At 49.2% G+C, this 17,673-nt stretch overlaps 1 protein-coding gene across 1 annotated transcript in view; it reads left to right on the top strand.

Annotated features, from left to right (window-relative positions):
- Positions 1-6,462: 6,462 nt before the first annotated feature.
- BCL2 (BCL2 apoptosis regulator) overlaps positions 6,463-17,673 on the top strand; it is a 94,456-nt gene continuing 83,245 nt past the window's right edge. Inside the window, exon 1 of the mRNA XM_054191975.1 lies at positions 6,463-8,363. Coding sequence (XP_054047950.1) covers positions 7,776-8,363 — 588 coding nt within the window. The 5' untranslated portion in view covers positions 6,463-7,775. The remainder of the gene's footprint in view (positions 8,364-17,673) is intronic.

Raw genomic sequence — 17,673 nt, 5'->3', positions numbered from 1 at the left:
CACTGGGGGGAGACTCAGGAGAGCCAGAGACCTTTAAATGAGGTGCCTGTCTTGCCACACCTCCCATCCTCTTTATTTCCTTTCTTTCAACCTAGATACACTAAATTGGTGAAAAAGAAGACCACGCTAATCTTCTGTTGGTGGTGGTCTGCGGTGGGTGGGAAATAATACTGTTAAGCTTTTGGACAGAAACTTGCACTGAAGGAAGCGGGAAGTACAAATACTTTTTTTTATTTTTTTTAAACCCCAAAGATGCATGTCTAATTTGATGGAGTGGGATGGGGGAAAGCACTTCATGAAGCTGACTGGGAAGGTGTGATGTTTGGGGAAGCCTTGATGAAGGAATATAATCCCAAACCTCTGTGGTAGAATAGCACCAAGCCAGCCTGAAATCTTATCTTTCTGAGTTGAAAACAAGTTTGTTTTCAGCTTGGAGGGGAATCCCCATGTTAATTTTAAACCTTTCGAGTTCTAGCTATGAAGTTCATTTTGTAGTAGTGCTGCTAGAGCAATGTAAATAAAGGGGCGAAAGTAAAACATAGTGACTAACAGTAAATCATGCTACCGAGCACTGAGAATCAACTCCCTTGACCAAAATAAGGTGTTAAATCTGTAAAGATACCAGCTGTAAATAATGGATATAAAAATAAGCCTAAAACCAAATTTTAAATGTTCTAGGTAACTTGCAACTGAGGGGAATATCCTTTTCAAAGCTAACAGGTGCTTCAAAGGAAGTAGTTAAAATGAGGTGTGTTGGTCTTTATTTCAAAGCATTTACTCAAAAAATGCTTTCCCCCTTACTTCGAGAAATTTTAACAGGTGTAATGAAACTTTATGGCTCAGAGATGGATGTTCCTATTTGTCCAGCAGACTCTTCCCATTTCCTATTCCTTTCTCTGTCACTCTTCTGCTCTTCCAACTGGGAAGCTTGTCTCTGATCCCTTTTTCCATAGCAGAGAGAAGAAAGAAAAGGGCATAGGTGGCACCGCACAAATCACAAGAATGGGTTGGTAGCTTGCAAAAGGCGGTGAGGCAGTTCACATGCCGTGAAGTCAAGGCACACAGCGGAGAAGAGATGTCAAAGAGAAGGATTTCCAGAGCTGGATGCAGTTGTTTTGCCTCCTTCCAATCCAAACCGTGGGGCCTCTGTCTTGATGAGAAGTGAAGATGGTTGAGGGATGAGTACAGTAATAAGGGTCGAAAGTCAGGAGCTGTTTGCTGTGTTGGACCCTAAGGATATTACCTGAGAATCTCATCCAGCTGCCTTTCCTGATGAGCACAATTAAGCCCCATGAAATAAACCATAATTGCAGGATGCTTTAAACGTTTTTACAGTAGCGTTCTGGGCTTCCAGCCAGGAAGGATCCACTCCACACCTGTAGCGTTTGCAACACCGGCAGGATGAAAGGCAAATCTCCCACTCCAGGAAGGCGCCCTGAAGAAGAGCTCGTTTGTTCAGGTTAATCTGCCACCGTCCTGGTTAAAAATGAGGAAAATACACATCCAGGCTTCATGGATGCTACGTTTCCCTATACTTTCTACATGCAGAAAACTGTTTCTTAAAGCATTTAATACAATGCCTTAGATAGCAACGTTGGGCGACACGTTAAGCAAAACAGATGAGACAGTCTTGGCAATCAATGATGTGCAGCTGATAGCAGAGAATTAAATGCACAGATGTCTCGAGAAGAGCATTGTTTTCCAGGTATTTCATGCAGCTTGGCAGAGATACCATGGGTCCGTGGGTATCGTGGTCGCATGGACAGGAACAAACATGAAAGATCGTGCGGTTGGTGGTTCGTTTTGGTCGGGGCAAGTTAAAGAGCCCTCGCTGGCACAAAGGCATGCAGAGCAAAATGCATGCTGGCGTGGAAAGGAGAAACACTGAATGCCTTGAAGAGAGGAACCCAGACGAAGCGCGGCCGTGGGTGGCACAGACAAATGCCTCACTGGACATAGCACCAAGCAGCATTTACAGTGATATTTACAGGCATTTGCAGTGCCATTGGCTGCTAATTTTCGTGTGCAAATTCCCCACCCGTGGGCGCAATCTTAGCAGGCTCTTTCAATAATCCCCATTATTGTGCTAGAACATGGTAAGGCAAAGGATTTCTTTGATTATCATAACTGTATTTACCTACACCTCTCTAAATACTACTTTCGGGCTACTCAGATTTAGTTTTGGGGGTTTGATTTATATTGGTTTGTTCTAGCACAGAAAATCTCTGCAGATTTACAGCGAGAAACGCGGCAATGTCCTTGCTCGCTTTGGGTACTGTCACCTGGTGCGAAGTACACCCGGCTTGTTTCACGCCCGCTCAGGCGGGGAGTTAAACCATCGCTTGCATCTCTCCAACCTGCCTGCTCAGGAGCCAAGGAAATAAAAGGGTGGGCAGGTCACCAGGAACCAGGGTTGCTGTTGAAATCCCATCGATCTTAATACAAAGGTGCGGGGGAAAGGTGTCCATTTTCAGTTTGTCAGGAAGTACAGCATTGCCAGGCATAAAGAACTTTTCTAGAGTGCTTGTTAATAACGCACCCGCTGCACACCGGGCATCTGGGAAGCTACCAAAGAAACAGCAGGCTGCTTTGCAGGATCCTGCCTGGTTGGTCAGTTGCCCGAGGATGGATAAGAAAGCCATCTCGCAAAAATAATCTCTTCTTTTCACCGACAGACCTGACTGATACCTGCTGTCAATTCTCCTGCCTCTAATTGTCAAGGGAGCTCTTTTCACGTGAACTGCTCTTTGCATCCCTAATTGAGTTCCAATCCTTGATACAGCTAATTCTTCTCATTAGTCTGATTAGCTTTGGTGGGCCAGCTCACATGAAGGTAAATGTGTATGTGGAAGGATTTGCAGGATCAGATCTCAGCACATTGTTTTGCTACCTGAAAGCACCGTAATAATTTCTTACGTTACGCGCTTATTCGATGTTCCTTGATAAATCCTGAGCCTCTTGCCAGTTTCTTCTCCCTACCCCCAAAACCATATTGCCTCTATTTTGGATGTCTTTTTAACTGTTGTTTTATCCTGCTGAGCTCAAGCAAACAAGCAAGGTAAAAAGCAGCACTGTGATGCAAACTCGTGGCACTTTAATAGATGCTCATCACCCACTCAGGTAGCATTATAATTGGTTTTAAGATTGCCGCTCCCTTCAATTACAGCCATAAATGCAGGTCAGATGCAATGCATTTAACGCATTCAGTTAAGACCAAGAAAGACTGTTTGAACGCACATCATTTTGTTTTGCTTTTTTATGGAGCCCCAATTTATCATTCTTCAAGGCACAGTTTTTGTTTCCCATGACTCATCCCTAATACCTTTCCTTAAAGCAAACACTTCCTAGGATTTTCTCGTGTGTTTTTAATTTTTCTGGTGCAGTCTCAGCTGTGTTTGGTATTAGCAAGCTTTCTTGTGAGCCGTGACCACTATTTTCCTATTAAACTTTTAAAAAGGCTGGGATCTATCATTCTCATAGCGAAGTGCTGAATGTAGAGCTAGTGGGGAAAAAGCGTCATTACTAAATCCGTTCCAAACAGAGTATCTCAAGTTTTGCCGTGCCTGTTTCTATCAGAAATCAGCTATGAGTCCTGAAACTATTTTAGTTTACTGATTATGTGCTCTCAGCACACTCCGTTCGTGGAGTTATGCTTACTTCCATTTCTGCATCCAAAATACATTTAAACGCCCTCAGCAAATTCAGTGGTATTTTCAATTTCTCCTTACAAAAGCCCACTGGTTTTATCTGCATCTTTGTTTTCTGCCTCGGTCCCAGGCTGATTTACCCTGTGGGCTTTAAAACCCATCCTGCTCTGACATTGCTGCGCCGCTTACCCAGACAGTTTTTTCTGTGTTACTAAACATCTGTGTCTGATGTGTTTTCAGTTGCGGGACCAACTGTAGTAGCTTCAGTCACTAGCAGAGTGACAGGCTGAATCAGCAGCCCGGTTGGGTATGGCTGTTCTGATTGTCTGTATCACTCGTTCCGTTTAAACCATAGCGTGTTACATGGAAATGTCAGGTTACTCTCTGTATCCAGAGGAGACCTTTTTTTTTCATTATTTTTCCTGTCTCTTTTGGTGCAAGAATGTGAAGGCGGCGATTTTACGTGGTTGACAGATCCCTTGCCTGCATTTCTGCCGCCAGAAGCAATCCCTCAGCTCATCGCAAATGCCTTTTTCTCTGAAGGCTTTTATACGGACATATATATATATGTATGTATATATGTATGTATGTGTGTATATATATATATACACACGTTTGTGCTCAAGCATTTAACCATGCCGTGAGTTACATGCATGCACTGGTGGGCTACAGCCCTTAGCCCACGTCTGGGTGGGGAGAGCATCCTCCATCTTTTGCTAAATCTCATCCCCCTGCTGCCCTGCAACCTCTGGTCCCTCTGAACCCCTGAGGACACAACCAACTGCAACCAGCCCCATTTTAAGACCAAAAAAAAAACCCCAGCAGGCGGCGGCGGGGGGGTGGGCAAGGCGTTGCTCTCCGAATTCCCCGGGCGCGTATGAGGCGGGTGAGCCCTTCGCTGCTGCCAGCCTGCGGGGACGGGACGGGGGTGGGGGGGTACCGGCTGCCCGGGGCGAGCCGTCGGGCCGGGGGCGAGCAGCGGCCGCTGGGTGGCAACAGCCGCCCGCCGGGGAGGCGATGCCGACGCTGGCGGCCCCCGCACGGGGAATCCTCCCCGTTTGGGATGCCAGCACCTCCTCTTCTTTAATGGATGGAGCACAAGCTGATGGCGCTCCTCACGCCGGTGAGTTATCCTCCAAGCAGGGGGAGGCGGCAGCCTGCGAGCCACGCGTGAAGGGCTCAGCGTGCGATGGAAACGTGACCCTGAAAACGGAGACTCGGAGGGCAGCGTCCACTCCCTGGCTCCCGTGTCAAAACCAACTCGCGTCCACAGCTTAACTCCCGCCTCGTCTTCCTTTGAGGTCCAGGGCAGTTTATAGGCGAGGTTATCCTCCCAAGCACCCTCATCTCGACAAAAACTGGTAGAATTTATCAAAATTTTATTCCCCCCCCAACGCCTCATACTAAGCAGGGAAAGGTGCCGAGCATCCCCGGCTCCCGTCTCGCTCGGCCGTTCCCTGGGATGTGCCCCCGCCTGATCCGGGGCCGTCCCTGCCCCGCCGTCGCTCGGCGGGGTGGCAGCGGGGCTGATCCACCGCGGCTTCCCCGCGCTGTGGCTTTCCCCTACTCTGGGGGTTAACTCCGCGGCTTTGGTCAAGCTCCAGATTAATTTAATCTCCAAACAGTTCGGTTCCTCCCCTCTTCAATCTAAAGAAAAAAAAATCCCCAAAACATCAGGCCGGGTGGAGGGACGAATCTGAGTCCCGTTTCCGCAAAAAGTCCCCAGATCCTGTCCCAAGCCTGAAAACTCACCGGGCGGCGTGTGCGGGGCAGGTGTGCGGGACCCAGCACCACCGGGGCGGGGGAGGGGGAGGCCACCCGCAACGGCGGCCGGCGGGGCCCGGCCTGTCCCCTGCCCACGGTCCCGCGGGGGCTTCCGCGGCCGCGCAGGGGCTGCTGCCACCCCGGCCCACCCCGCCTGCAGCCCCTGCCCGCCTCCATCGGGCCATTTTTCTTTTTAAAAACGAGATATTTAATTTTTTTTTAGAATCGCCCCCCCACCCTTTATTTTTTTCTTTTTTTCCGTCAGATTTTTTAAATAAATCCGCGCAACTGCAGCAGCCCCATCCCGCCCGCGGGGCGCGGAGCGGGGCGCGCACCCCCGCGAAGGGCCGGCAGCCACCCTGCCTGCGCGGCCCGCTTCCTCCGGGCGGGCGGAGGCGGTGGCCGTGGCGGTGGCGGTGGCGGGGGCGGAGGGAGGGCGGGCGGGGGGCGGTGGCGGGGCCCGGCAGCACCACCCGAGTGCCGCCCCTCCGCGCCCCGCCGCTCCGCCCCGCCGCCGCCGCCCCGCCGCCGGCCCCAGGCCCGCGCCGCGATGGAGGGCGGGCCCGGGCTGCGCGGGGCTGCTCGCCTCCCCCCGCCGCCGCATTCTTTATTTAAAAAAAAAAAACCCACATTTTTTTCATTTTTTTGTAATTTTAAAAAATGTTGTGATTTTGAAATTTTTTTTTTTTTTTTTTTTTTTAGCACCCCCTCCCTCCCCGTTTCCCCCTTTTCTTGAATGAAGCGTGAGGCGGAGCTTTAGGAAACCACCGCGCCCGGCTGCGCTGCGCCGCGCCGCGCCGGGGCCGGAGCCTCCCCCGCCTTCGGGCTCCGCTCCTCCCCGCCTCTCCCCGCCCCCGCCGCTCCGCTCCGCTCCGCTCCCCCCCGCCGCCGCCGCCGGGAGAGCTCCCCGCCCGCGCCCGCCGCCGCCGCTCGGAGCCGCCGCCCGGAGCCGCCGCCGCCGCGGGCAGCAGCAGCGCGGAGCGCCCGGAGGAGCCGGCCGGAGCCGGCGGGGGTGCGCGGGGCTGCGCGGGCGGGCGGGCCCGGGCGGGCGGGCGGGCAGCGGCGCCGCGGCGGCCGCGGTCCCCACCGGCACCAGTCACCCCGCACACACACGCCCCCGTCCGCGCCCCTCCTGGGCGGCAGCGCCGGCCGGGGGCTCTTCCTCCTCTCGATACAAAAGCTGCTCGGGGGAAATGGCATTTCTCCCCCGGGCCAGAGTCAAAAGCAATTTTCCTTCTTTACATTTTTATTTTTTTATTCCTGCTTTTACGCTCGTCCTCTTGAAAAAGAATTAATTACCGAAATACGTATATATTTTTTATTTTTAATTTTTTTTAATTTTTTTTTTTATCTTTGATGTGTGCGTGCGTGTGTGTGGAAGCACCGGGCTCCTGCGATCGGTGTCTGAATGAAACTACGTAAATGCATATGGTCTGTACGTTGCACTGGAGGGAAAAACGGAGCACTTCTGCGAGAGGCTTGGATTCAAATGTGGTTCATCTGGTCTCCAGGATTTTCCGTCTCTTTGGGGTTGTTCGCCTTCCCGGGCTGCGAGGCGGGATTTTCTGAGCTTTGACACATCTTTGGAGATGCCTGTTAAACAGGAGTCGGGGAAAAAACATTTGAAATCGTAGAGAGATATATATAATTTTTTTTTGTCCCTTTCCCATCCCCTTGGTGACTTGAAGCATCAAAGCGGACAGAACTTGACGTTTCTGAAGACTTGTGATGTTTGGGTTTTGTTGTTGCTATTTTTTTTTTTAGAGGAAACTTGACAGAGGAACATATTTATAGTCCAAGTAAGTACTTTACAGAGGAAATTTAGTTTGTGTAACTTAACAAAAAAAAAAAACAAAACAGTGTTGAGGTTTCTAGCTTAAAGTGCGTTGGATTAACGTTCATCCAAGGCTGTTTAGCAAATCGTATTGAATTGCAGTTTTTACGGTGTGTGTTCGTCCGCTCCTTCGCGTCCATGGTAGTGCAGCACCTAGGGGAAAATGCACCTGATTTTGAATCGGTATAATATTTTTTAAGATGTGTTTCAACACCGAGGAGGAAATGGTCCTAAAGTAAATTTATAATAAGTAATAAATGTGCTCCTGGAAGTAAAGTATTTACAGCAATTTAATCCCTATTTATACCGTGCATCTCAAACCGAGGAGGAAACACTGAGAAGACAAAAGTACCTCCGAGACCCTGAGAACTCCCCCACACCACCATGAATGAAACCGTGCCCGATACAGTAACTGGATTATAATTTTTGGTGTTATTAATTTTATTATTATTGGCTGCTTTACTTTTTTGGGTTCATCCTGCTCCTCTTCTTCCTCTCTCCCTTCCTCTTGCTGCTTCCTCTTGGGAATTATGGCTCATCCGGGGAGAAGAGGCTACGATAACCGGGAGATAGTGCTGAAGTACATCCACTATAAACTCTCGCAGAGGGGATACGACTGGGCTGCCGGCGAGGACAGGGCACCTCTGCCTCCGGGTCTCTCTCCTCCTCCTCCTGCTGCTGCTGCTGCTGCTGCTGCTGGGACTTCCTCTGATCACACTGGGCTGGTGTCTCCGCACCCCGAGCCCCCCGGCTCGGCTGCTGCTAGCCACGCACCCCCGGCCGAGGGGCTTCGCCCCGCGCCCCAGGTGGTCCACCTCGCCCTGCGCCAGGCCGGGGATGAGTTCTCCCGCCGCTACCAGAGGGACTTTGCCCAAATGTCCGGCCAGCTGCACCTGACCCCTTTCACGGCCAGGGGCCGCTTCGTGGCGGTGGTGGAGGAGCTCTTCCGAGACGGGGTTAACTGGGGCAGGATCGTGGCCTTCTTCGAGTTCGGCGGCGTGATGTGCGTGGAGAGCGTCAACCGGGAGATGTCTCCCCTCGTGGACAGCATCGCCACCTGGATGACCGAGTACCTGAACCGGCACCTGCACAACTGGATCCAGGACAATGGAGGCTGGGTACGTCCCCTGATTGCTCATTCCCTCTCCTGGCCCTGGCCCGCCACCGGTGGGGCTGCAGGGTGGGCAGCGCCTGGGGGGGTTGCACTCACGTTGAGGGGAGCAAAAAGTTTGTTTGGGGGGCATGTCTGCACTGGCATGTGCCGAAACGGCGTGGGCCTTTTGCCGGCTGTCAGGTTTCACCTCGTCATGGGGTTGCAGTGGAGCGGTTTGGGATGGGGGGAGCCGCTAGAACTCGGGAGCAAAAAGGATAAGCGAGGCACCTCCTTCGTTGGGTGGCTCCGCTCTCCTACCCCCGTCCGGCCACTATCGCCTGCTGGTGGCACCAGCCCTGGCCAGGGCAGGGTCCCGCAGTGGGGTTGGAAGGGGCAGCAGAGGCTCCTGTCCAGCTGCCGGGGGCAGGTCCCAGGCGTGGGAAGTGGTAGGGCAAGCAGGGACCACATGTGTCTGCGTGCATGCGTGCAGGCGTCCCTGCCCCTTGCGGGTGATGCGTCGGGCAGGCGTACGATGAACACACGGGATGCCGGCGCTGCAGGAGGGCAGGTGGCCGTCAGCGCCGGCGTCGACAGCTGCGGCGGCAACGGGGTTTTTACGGTATCGAATATGCCTAGTGTGAAAAATCTGCCTTTGTCTTGAGATGAAACAAAGGTGCCGGGAGCTGTGTCGGTGGGATTGTTCTGGAAAAGGAGTATTTGTTGTGATCCGATGGGTGGCTGTGTTTGCAGGGTAGGAGATCACATCTAGCTGGGGCTGGCTTCAGCATCATCCAGAAAGGGACAATTTCCACTTGTGGAAAATGGACAGCTTCTACTCTGGTAGTCAGTTAAAAGCCTTTCCTTTTTCTCCCTCTCTCCTTCCAAAATAAATAACTGCACAGAAATTGGAAGGGTATTTCTTTCCTTTTTTTTCCTGTATTAATTGATATACTGTAACAAAATGTGGTCCCAGCCGCTCTCCCACAGACCAAACCCATTGTATGTGTAAAGCTTATGGTATTAATGTGTTGGAGGCAGAAATGGCAAAAGTTAGACTGAAGAAGAAACTTTACGTATGGGCCGAGAGCTGGCGTAAGTCACCTAGAAATGGAGGTCAGCTAGGTAGGAGACTGGCAATTTCGGGTCCGGTGCCCTGTGAAATGCAGAGAGCTGGCTCAATTACACAGCACACCTTTAAGAGGCGCTTGTAAAGGAATGTAAAATACGGTATACGTTTCCCAGTTAGCATGGTTTGCAAGCCTGGTGTTTGTGAAGCATTATTGCATGGAATTCTCAGCATTGGGTCTCTTGCTAAGTCTCCGTTAGGGTCAGTAACGTGCCACCCACATTGACCATCTCTATTAAAAAATGAGATGCTGCCTTCCTGCTGCTGAACCCACCTGGCTAAAGGGTATACATGTCCAGGGATGCAGAGGACATCTACGAGCTGCCGTAAAGGAGGGAATAAGGCTTTGGGGCCCTTTTCTCAGCTGGAATCCACACTGCGCGCCTCCCAGAGGAGTGCTGCAGATCCCTGGCTACAGGTCATGCTGGAGGCAGGATCCTTCTCCTGCTCTCCCCTGCTTCCACCAAGAAGAAAAAAAATTCAAGATGCGTGGGGCCAGAAGGGGGAGCAAAAAATGTGTGTGCTCATGTGTGTGTGTACATATATACACATATGTATATGCAAATATGCATGCACATACAGACACACACGTACATCTACACACACACAGACACACACACAGACACACACATAAAAAATTACTCCAGTGCTGAGTGGTTGGGACTACACTTGGGAGAGGGCGACCTCTCCCCTGCTCCCCTGTTTCATGGATCACTACAGAAAGTTTGTCGGAAGGATGTTTTTTATAATGAAATGGATAACTTGGGGGAAAAAAAAATAATCTTCAAACAGTTCAGGCTTTTGGAGACCTTGCCTGGTTAAAAGATGAGCAGCTAAAGGGTTAGGGATTTTGCGATTGCACTTCTGGACTGGGATGCCTAACTTGTGCGTAAGTCTCTCCTCAGGCTGGAAGCCCGCTTGCGGAGCTGGGGCCCTCAGTGCGCTCCAGAGCCAGTGAAGTCATTCTGTTGACTCCAGTGAGCTTTGGATCAAATCCGTGAGCATGCTGGAGATGTATTGTCCTGCGGGTGTATTGTGTAAAGAGAAACATAAATAATGAATAAAAGTGAGAACGTGAAAAGACAGGTGTTACCAGGCGTGATTGGCCAGATGAGGCGAGCGCTGGAGCTGTTTCTCAACGATTAGAAATACGAGACACTCGGACTATAAACACTGACTGCCTTTAAAAGGAAAAGATGCTTCTCATTGATAGCCATTTAGTTGTTCATTGAGGTTTCCTATAAACAAAAGCTCCAGAGTTTGGATGCATGTGATGCCTTTTACTGCCTTGTGTTATTTGTAATGTACACATGGAAGACGATGTGCAAAATATGACCCCAGGCTGGCTTTCGCCTGTCTGTCTGGTAGGTGGCTGGTACTTTCGAGCCACGGGATTTTTAAACACAGGCAAAACCTTCTAGCTGGTTACAAAGAGCAAAAGACTAACATGAAGCTGCAAACACAGCTTTTAGGATCTTGTCTTCAGACAGAAGAAATCAAGGACGGGATGGGGCAGTAGATTTTTCTTTTTTTCTTTTTTTCTTCTTATTCTAGCTTTCAGGATCTGTCAGTGGGAAAGCACGCATTAATATATGCACTCGGTCTTCAGCATGACACTTACACCGAGCCCCAGGTATCAACCTTGTTAAAGCGTCCTAAGTGGCTCTTCCAAAGTAGCGGATCACCTTGTAGGTGGTGGCACTTTGTAGGACCTCAGCGCAGCTGCGTGCGAGATCTCCCGGTCATGCAGGGTCCTGCAACAAGTGGGAGCGCCGGCTGTTGTAGCCTTCTCCTCCTTTACGTTGTGGCTCCCCGGTGTGTAGCGGAGCACTGAGTTTATTAGGGGCTGCGTAGTAGTAGAGAAGAAGAGCACTGGAGTTAGTCAGGTGCATACGTTACACGGTGAGTAAGTCTGACAGTGCGTGCTTTGAGTCTGTTGTATGGGCTGATGTCTCACACTCAGGTCTGAAGTTTGGTTGAAATGTCTTTCTTATTCATCTGTTTGTTTTGAATCGGTTCTGTAAGTTGACGATGTATTTTCAGGACATTAATTCTTTATATTGCAAGGAAAACGAAGAAGGAAAGAAGTAGATACCCCATCCCTGGAAGTGTTCAAGGCCAGGCTGGATGGGGCTTTGAGCAGCCTGGTCTAGTAGGAGGTGTCCCTGCCCATGGCAGGGGGGTTGGAACTAGGTGATCTTTAAGGTCCCTTTCAACCTAAACCATTCTACGATTCTATATCAAAAGGCAGGCTGGAAGGGGATATAGCTGGTGGAGTATAAATTTTAGGCACTAGGCATCGCTGTTAATGGCGTCTGGGGATTGTTAATCTTCTTACAATACACAGTGTCATGGGTTTGTTCAAAACTTAGAAAAAGCAACAGATGGGGACTGGCTGCATGGAGGCTGTATTATTAGCTTGTGGTTCTGGTGGCAAATAAATGCAGCTTTCAAAGATTTTCACGTAGACCAGGATACCGCAATATTGTACTTTGGCCTGATAACATCTTAATTGTGTTCGAAAAGAAATAAGAGGAGTACCAGCTCATCTCTGCAGTTTCGTGGTGCTTGGTATAATGTATGCTTTTTGATTGACAACTTAATGGCTTCATTTCGCTTTTTAGAGCGTAGCGTTTGAGCTGCAGAAGGCCTGGCTTGGCAGCGGGCTGTCGCACTTGGCGACTTTTGATGTTGATGTCGGGAACATTGAAGTGATGCAGCCGGTGCAGGGAAATAACTGTATTTGTCCTGCAGTGATGGGTTCCCTCTTTGGGCACACAACCTAACGTAGATGGGAGCCCTGCTCAGCTCTGGGCACTTCTAGTCCAACATACGGCTTCCTCCTGGAGGTGTTCAAGAAAAAACAAGAGCTTTTCTTGACACAGGCACCGTCATAGATGTGTAGACAAGTATATTTTTGATGTAAAGAACATAAAGAAGCCCAAATGAGAGAATCAGCATCGTGTTGAAAATTCAGCCAAGAAAGCATCATTTTAAATGACAATATTTACATTTGAACCAGGAATGTGATGGTTGTGTGTTTGCATCCAATTCTGTTCCTTTACTGTGGTTCTTTATTCTGTTTGAGGGTGAAGGCCAGGTACGAGGAAGAATTTAGATGTCTGAAGTGGACCTTAGGTGGATCATAAGCGCCTGCATCCCCTCAGTGCCTGCCTGGCCAGAGTGGTGGCAGAAGTCCCTGGCTTCTCACTGTTCCTTTTCCAAGCCAGCCAGGAGCTGCTCTTGCCTTGAGAGAGGAGAGCTGCTCAGCACGCTGTGGGGGACACCGTTCCCAAGAACCTGTTTCCCAAAGCTGGCAGGCTGCTGTCATTCACGTGCCATTCTCATGTGCAAACGCAGCCAGGGAGAAGCCCCCGCTTTTCCTAGCAGCTCCTTGGTTAATGCCTCTCTCAAGGTAACAGGAGGTTTGCCTGGCAGTGGGGTATACGCCCGCATCTCCAATGTCTCAGGAGGCTTCACCTGCCGGATGGCTGCTGGTTTTGCCAAGGTGTCCTCCCCTTTGGCAGCAGGGCTCCTCCTCCTTCTGCAGGGATGAGATTTCATTTGGTGGAGGAGGAAGAACCGGGTGTCTAGTTCCCGCTGTCTGATGTGTTTTCTCAGGTGGCTGCAGCCCAATGCATAAATGCTTCTTGGGCCAGCAGCTGTACCCCAGGTCTCCCTTCTCCTGGGTTGACTGCCCTAATCACTGAACTTCCTCTTTTTTCTTTTTTTTTTTTTTTCTTTTTGCATAGTAAATAATTAATTTTCTTTGCTTGGTGGCACGCCTTGGAAAGGAAACGTGGAGAGTTGCTGTGCTCTGCAATGGTCCATAGCCCCTCTCACGAAGGAAAGGTACGGCAGATACATCTGCCTGCGGGACAGTGCTGCGGGTCACGGATATTGGTGTGACGCAGGGGCCTTTCATGTCCTCGCGCATGGGGGCACCGACTGAAATCTCATCCCTTTCGGGCTCTGGAGCTGCTCTCCCAGGCAGCCACCTCTGCAGCATGCTGCTTCTCTCGCGAGTCCCGAGCGAAGTCCTTCTCACTCATCTGCTGCTGGACAATGCCTCGCTGGGAGCCAGATGCCCCATGCTGGAGCAGAAGCGCTTTGAGTTGTTTTTTTTTTTTTTTTTTTTTGCCAGCGACATGCGGCCTTGTAACGACTCAATCCCCAGTGGGGCTAACCCCAAGTCACTGTTTGACTGGTGAAAGGAAACTATCTGAAATCCACTCAGTTAAATAAATGAATTGGCAGTTTCAAGTGCTTCACCTTCTAGGTCCTTTGCCAGTTTTTGTGGCTTTGTGGGTTTATAATCAAATTCTCAAAATATTATCAAAATATTTTTCTTTTTGCTGTTGCTGAAGAGCGAGAAATTCATTCTGTGGAGGATCTGTACCGAAGCAAGGAGTAGAAGAGCTGGGGCAGAAAGAGAAAATGATTGTGGTTCTCTGGTCCCTTTCATTTATAATAGCTTTCTCCATAACTTGCAACAACATTAGGTTGGGTATTTTCTCAGAAGTCTCGTCTTTTCTTTTTTTTTTAATATATATGTATTGACCGTGACCTTTAAAATTTCAGAACCAGGGGTCTCGGGTATGGAGATGATGTCATTTGCCTTGATCTTGCAAAGAGCCGTAAAGTTCAAACAGCAATCCTATTAAAAAGTTTTACTTTACTTTCAATATTGAGAAAGAAGTCAGTTCTGTGCCTGCATTAGCACAGGCCTCTCTTGAGCTGCTGAGCAGTAAGTAGCTTAGTTTTTCGACTATGTAGCTTAAAATTCGGGGTCGGTAATCCACGAAGAAAATCCAGTTGAATTTTTCTGCCGAGGCACGAGCGTTTCTCCCATGGCAAAGCAGGGCTCTGGCGAGAGAATCACAAGACCTATGCAACGATGTGTGAAATAATTGCATGTGGAGCAGAAGCGTTTTCTCAGCGGACAGATACCAGGGCCCGGGCTTCCTACGGCAGCACGGGAACTTTGTACCGCATTGCCGGCAAACATGAAACCCTTGTGCCTGATACAGGCGTCCTTGACAAGAGGGGTCATCTTTTGATGGGTTGGACCCGGGATGGTGGAAGGAGATGGACGTAGAAACGGGAGCAACGCTAGGGCGTCGCACCGAAACCTCTGCGGTGGTTTTAGTCTCGTGTGATGGTTTGTGCCTGGCGTGCTAATAGCGAACCGGCCTCGGGCTCCGCCATCCCCACCGAGGGATGCCAGGCCTGGGGCAGGACCAGCTGAGGCAGTGGCTCTCCCATCTTGCTGTGTCCGGGCGTTCCCTCTCGCTCCGCGGCCACCTGGCCGAGCCACCCCCGCTGTGGTAGCACCGCAGTCCTAGCCTGGGGCTCGCTGCTGGCCGGGCAGCCACAAACTGGGTCAGCGGCCTTGGCAGTCGAGCAGCTGTAGCTAGAAAACAGCGTGATAGGTCTGATTAAATAACAACCCTTACTGTGGCAAAGTGAATTTTTGTTTTTATTTTTAGCTATTGCATTTCCATCCCTTTCGGAGATGGGGGTTACGGCGGGGGGTGTGTCTGAGCTGGCCGGGCTCGCTTCCCGCTCCCACAGCGGACAACACAGCTTGTGTTGGGCATTGATGGAGGGCTGGTGGTCCTGGGCTTTCTGCAGGCCTTTCTCACCCTCCCTTCCAGCGGGATGAAATCCTGGTGCTGGGCATTGGGCATCGGACACGGTCCTGGGTGCTGCCACCCGGCCATCAGCCATGGCGTGTGCCGGGCCCAGCCCTTCCCGGCTCCCTCCCCGCCCTGTCTGATTTTCCTGCACGCCCTTGGGAGGGTGGAGCCCAGCCCTGTTTGGTTTGGTTGGTTGTTTTTTTTTATAAATTATTTATTTAAGAGCACCTCGTGGCTGCTCCTGTACCTGCTGATGTAGTAATAATAATAACACTTGTTACTCGGTGGCAGCAAAATACTGATTATTTCTGAGGGCAGTGCCGGCCTGTTTTATTTTCCATTTCATATGTAATAATAGGATGGATGAAGGTGTGCGGTGGCATAAATCTTCTCTTCCCTGGCAGGATAACATCCAGGCCTTCCTGGCAAACACAAATGCCAATGACAGATTTGAGGGATTTTTATTTTACTCTGGCTTTTAGTCTCATTAACAATCTGATGGCTTCCCCCCCCCCCCCTTTTTTTTTTTTTTGGCTCCTGAAAGACCATGAAACCAGATAACTTTTCCAAATGCATCTAAAAGTCTGGAATTTATTTTCTGTTATTTTATCCTAATGTTAGTTTGCTGTCATAACTATTGTATATCGATAGACTTTGCTAAATCCCCCTCACTGGAAAGTTTCTTGCAGGTTTCTGGATTTTACAGTTAATGAATAAGAAAACAAATCTGATTTTAGAAAGTATTGCCATTGACTTCAGTAGGAAGAGGAAGAGGCACTTAATTGGACAATTGTAACTATGTTTACTTTGTATATGTGGCAAGAAAAATAAGATCAAATGGAAAAGCCAGAGGTTTTCAACTAATAGAGAAAAACAGCCCTTTCTGCAACGCATGATTAACATTTGGGAGCTGTTTTCATGGGAGAGCTGTGAGTGGAAGTACTAAGTTGCATTCAGGAAAGGTTTAGGTATTTATAAGGGTAGGGAAAATGTCCGTATTTACGTTTGAATACAATTGCTTTTAAAGGCAGTCATACACCTTGATGAAATGGGGTAATTTAACATCAGCTGCTGAAATGAGATCACCAGGTGCTGAGGGTACACCTTTCTCTGGGGAATGCTATTTTGAAATTGTCTGTTACATGGCTTCTCCCCCAGAGCACCTGGTGCTGGTCGGTGACTGGGGATACTGGGATAGATGCACTGCCGGTCTCATCTGGCCAGGGAAAACTTTTTACTTCTGCATGCGTTTTGTAGAAGTAAAGGTAATTGTAAATGGGCTGCTTGTGTTGCTAAGAGCACCCACATCACCGAATTTACTCCTGCGCTGGCTGAAGATCTGTTATGAATTGCCACGTTTAGAGTTAGTTAAATAGTCAGCATCCTTCAGTGCATACATCATTTTATTGCTATTTTATTTTACCAGAGCATAAAAAGAATGATTCTGTTTTGTTGACTGAAAAGGCAGCTTGGTGGGTTTCGGGCTACATTTGTGAGTAATTTACGTACGTGGGCCAGGTACAATCAAAAAGGAAAGGCCCTGTTTTCCCCACATGGTGATAGAAAGAGGCTGTCGCGCAGTTCTTCGAGAAAGCAACTGAGAGTCAAAACTTAACTTCCTCTTCTTGGCTCTAGTACTCACTACACGATAGGATATGGGGCAAATCATTAATATCTCTCTTTTTTGGTTAACCCGGCTATGAAATGGGCATTCTTGCTAGCTCTACAGCACACCAGGTCTGGGAAACGTATTGTTGCCTCTATCATGAGTTGGGCGGATGATGTTTTTATAATTAGAAAAAAAAGTCATACAAGGTACAGTATTGAACAAAATGCCTGTTGTGATAATTTGGGGCTTAGGGTAAAATTCAAATCTGTAGCATTGCATCTTGTCATTGCTGGAGCTCGCTAGGCTGGGAAAGAGCAAAGTGAGTCAGACTGTGAAACTACCTGGAGGTGAGATTTGAGTGGAGAGGGGAGGTAGGAGAAAAAGAAAGAAAGCAAGAAAGAAAGCAAGTAAGTTAGTTAAATGGAAATTCAGCTTAAACTCTTCCAGCTCTAGTGTTTGGATGTGTTTAGCAATGCTCGTGATGGAAACAGATGAAAAAGATAGGTTTCAGGTGTTGATTTCTAGTTTTTATTTAGGAAAAGGGTGAGCAGTGTGAGAAATGGCAACTGACAGTGTTTTCCTTTCTGTATCAGCACAGTTCATCAGGTGTTGCATGAACAAAATTGTCCTTCCTTTCCCATTCCCACCATATGTAAAAGCTGTCTGTGGCACTTCAGGGGAAGGAGCAATAAGCTGTTAACTACATGCACCTGTAAGAAATGTCTTCACGCAGACAAATTCTTTTGCTTCCTTTCACAAGCTTCATTAAGTGGTCAGAAAAAGCATTTTTAAAACATAAGGGGAAAAAAAAAAAGAAAAAGTGAGCAGTAATCAAGCCTTTGGCCTTAACCATGGGGTTGAAGTTAGTTTTAACTATCTTGCTGAACTGAGGCTTAGGAGACAAAATTCCTGTTGCATGCTCTGGAGAGACTTGTGTGAGTCACTGGAAAGTCAGGATAGG

Source organism: Rissa tridactyla, chromosome 2, assembly GCF_028500815.1.
Source record: "Rissa tridactyla isolate bRisTri1 chromosome 2, bRisTri1.patW.cur.20221130, whole genome shotgun sequence".
Taxonomy (NCBI): domain Eukaryota; kingdom Metazoa; phylum Chordata; class Aves; order Charadriiformes; family Laridae; genus Rissa; species Rissa tridactyla.
The sequence above is the reverse complement of the archived record's forward strand: the minus strand, read 5'-3'. Positions and strand labels throughout refer to the sequence as shown.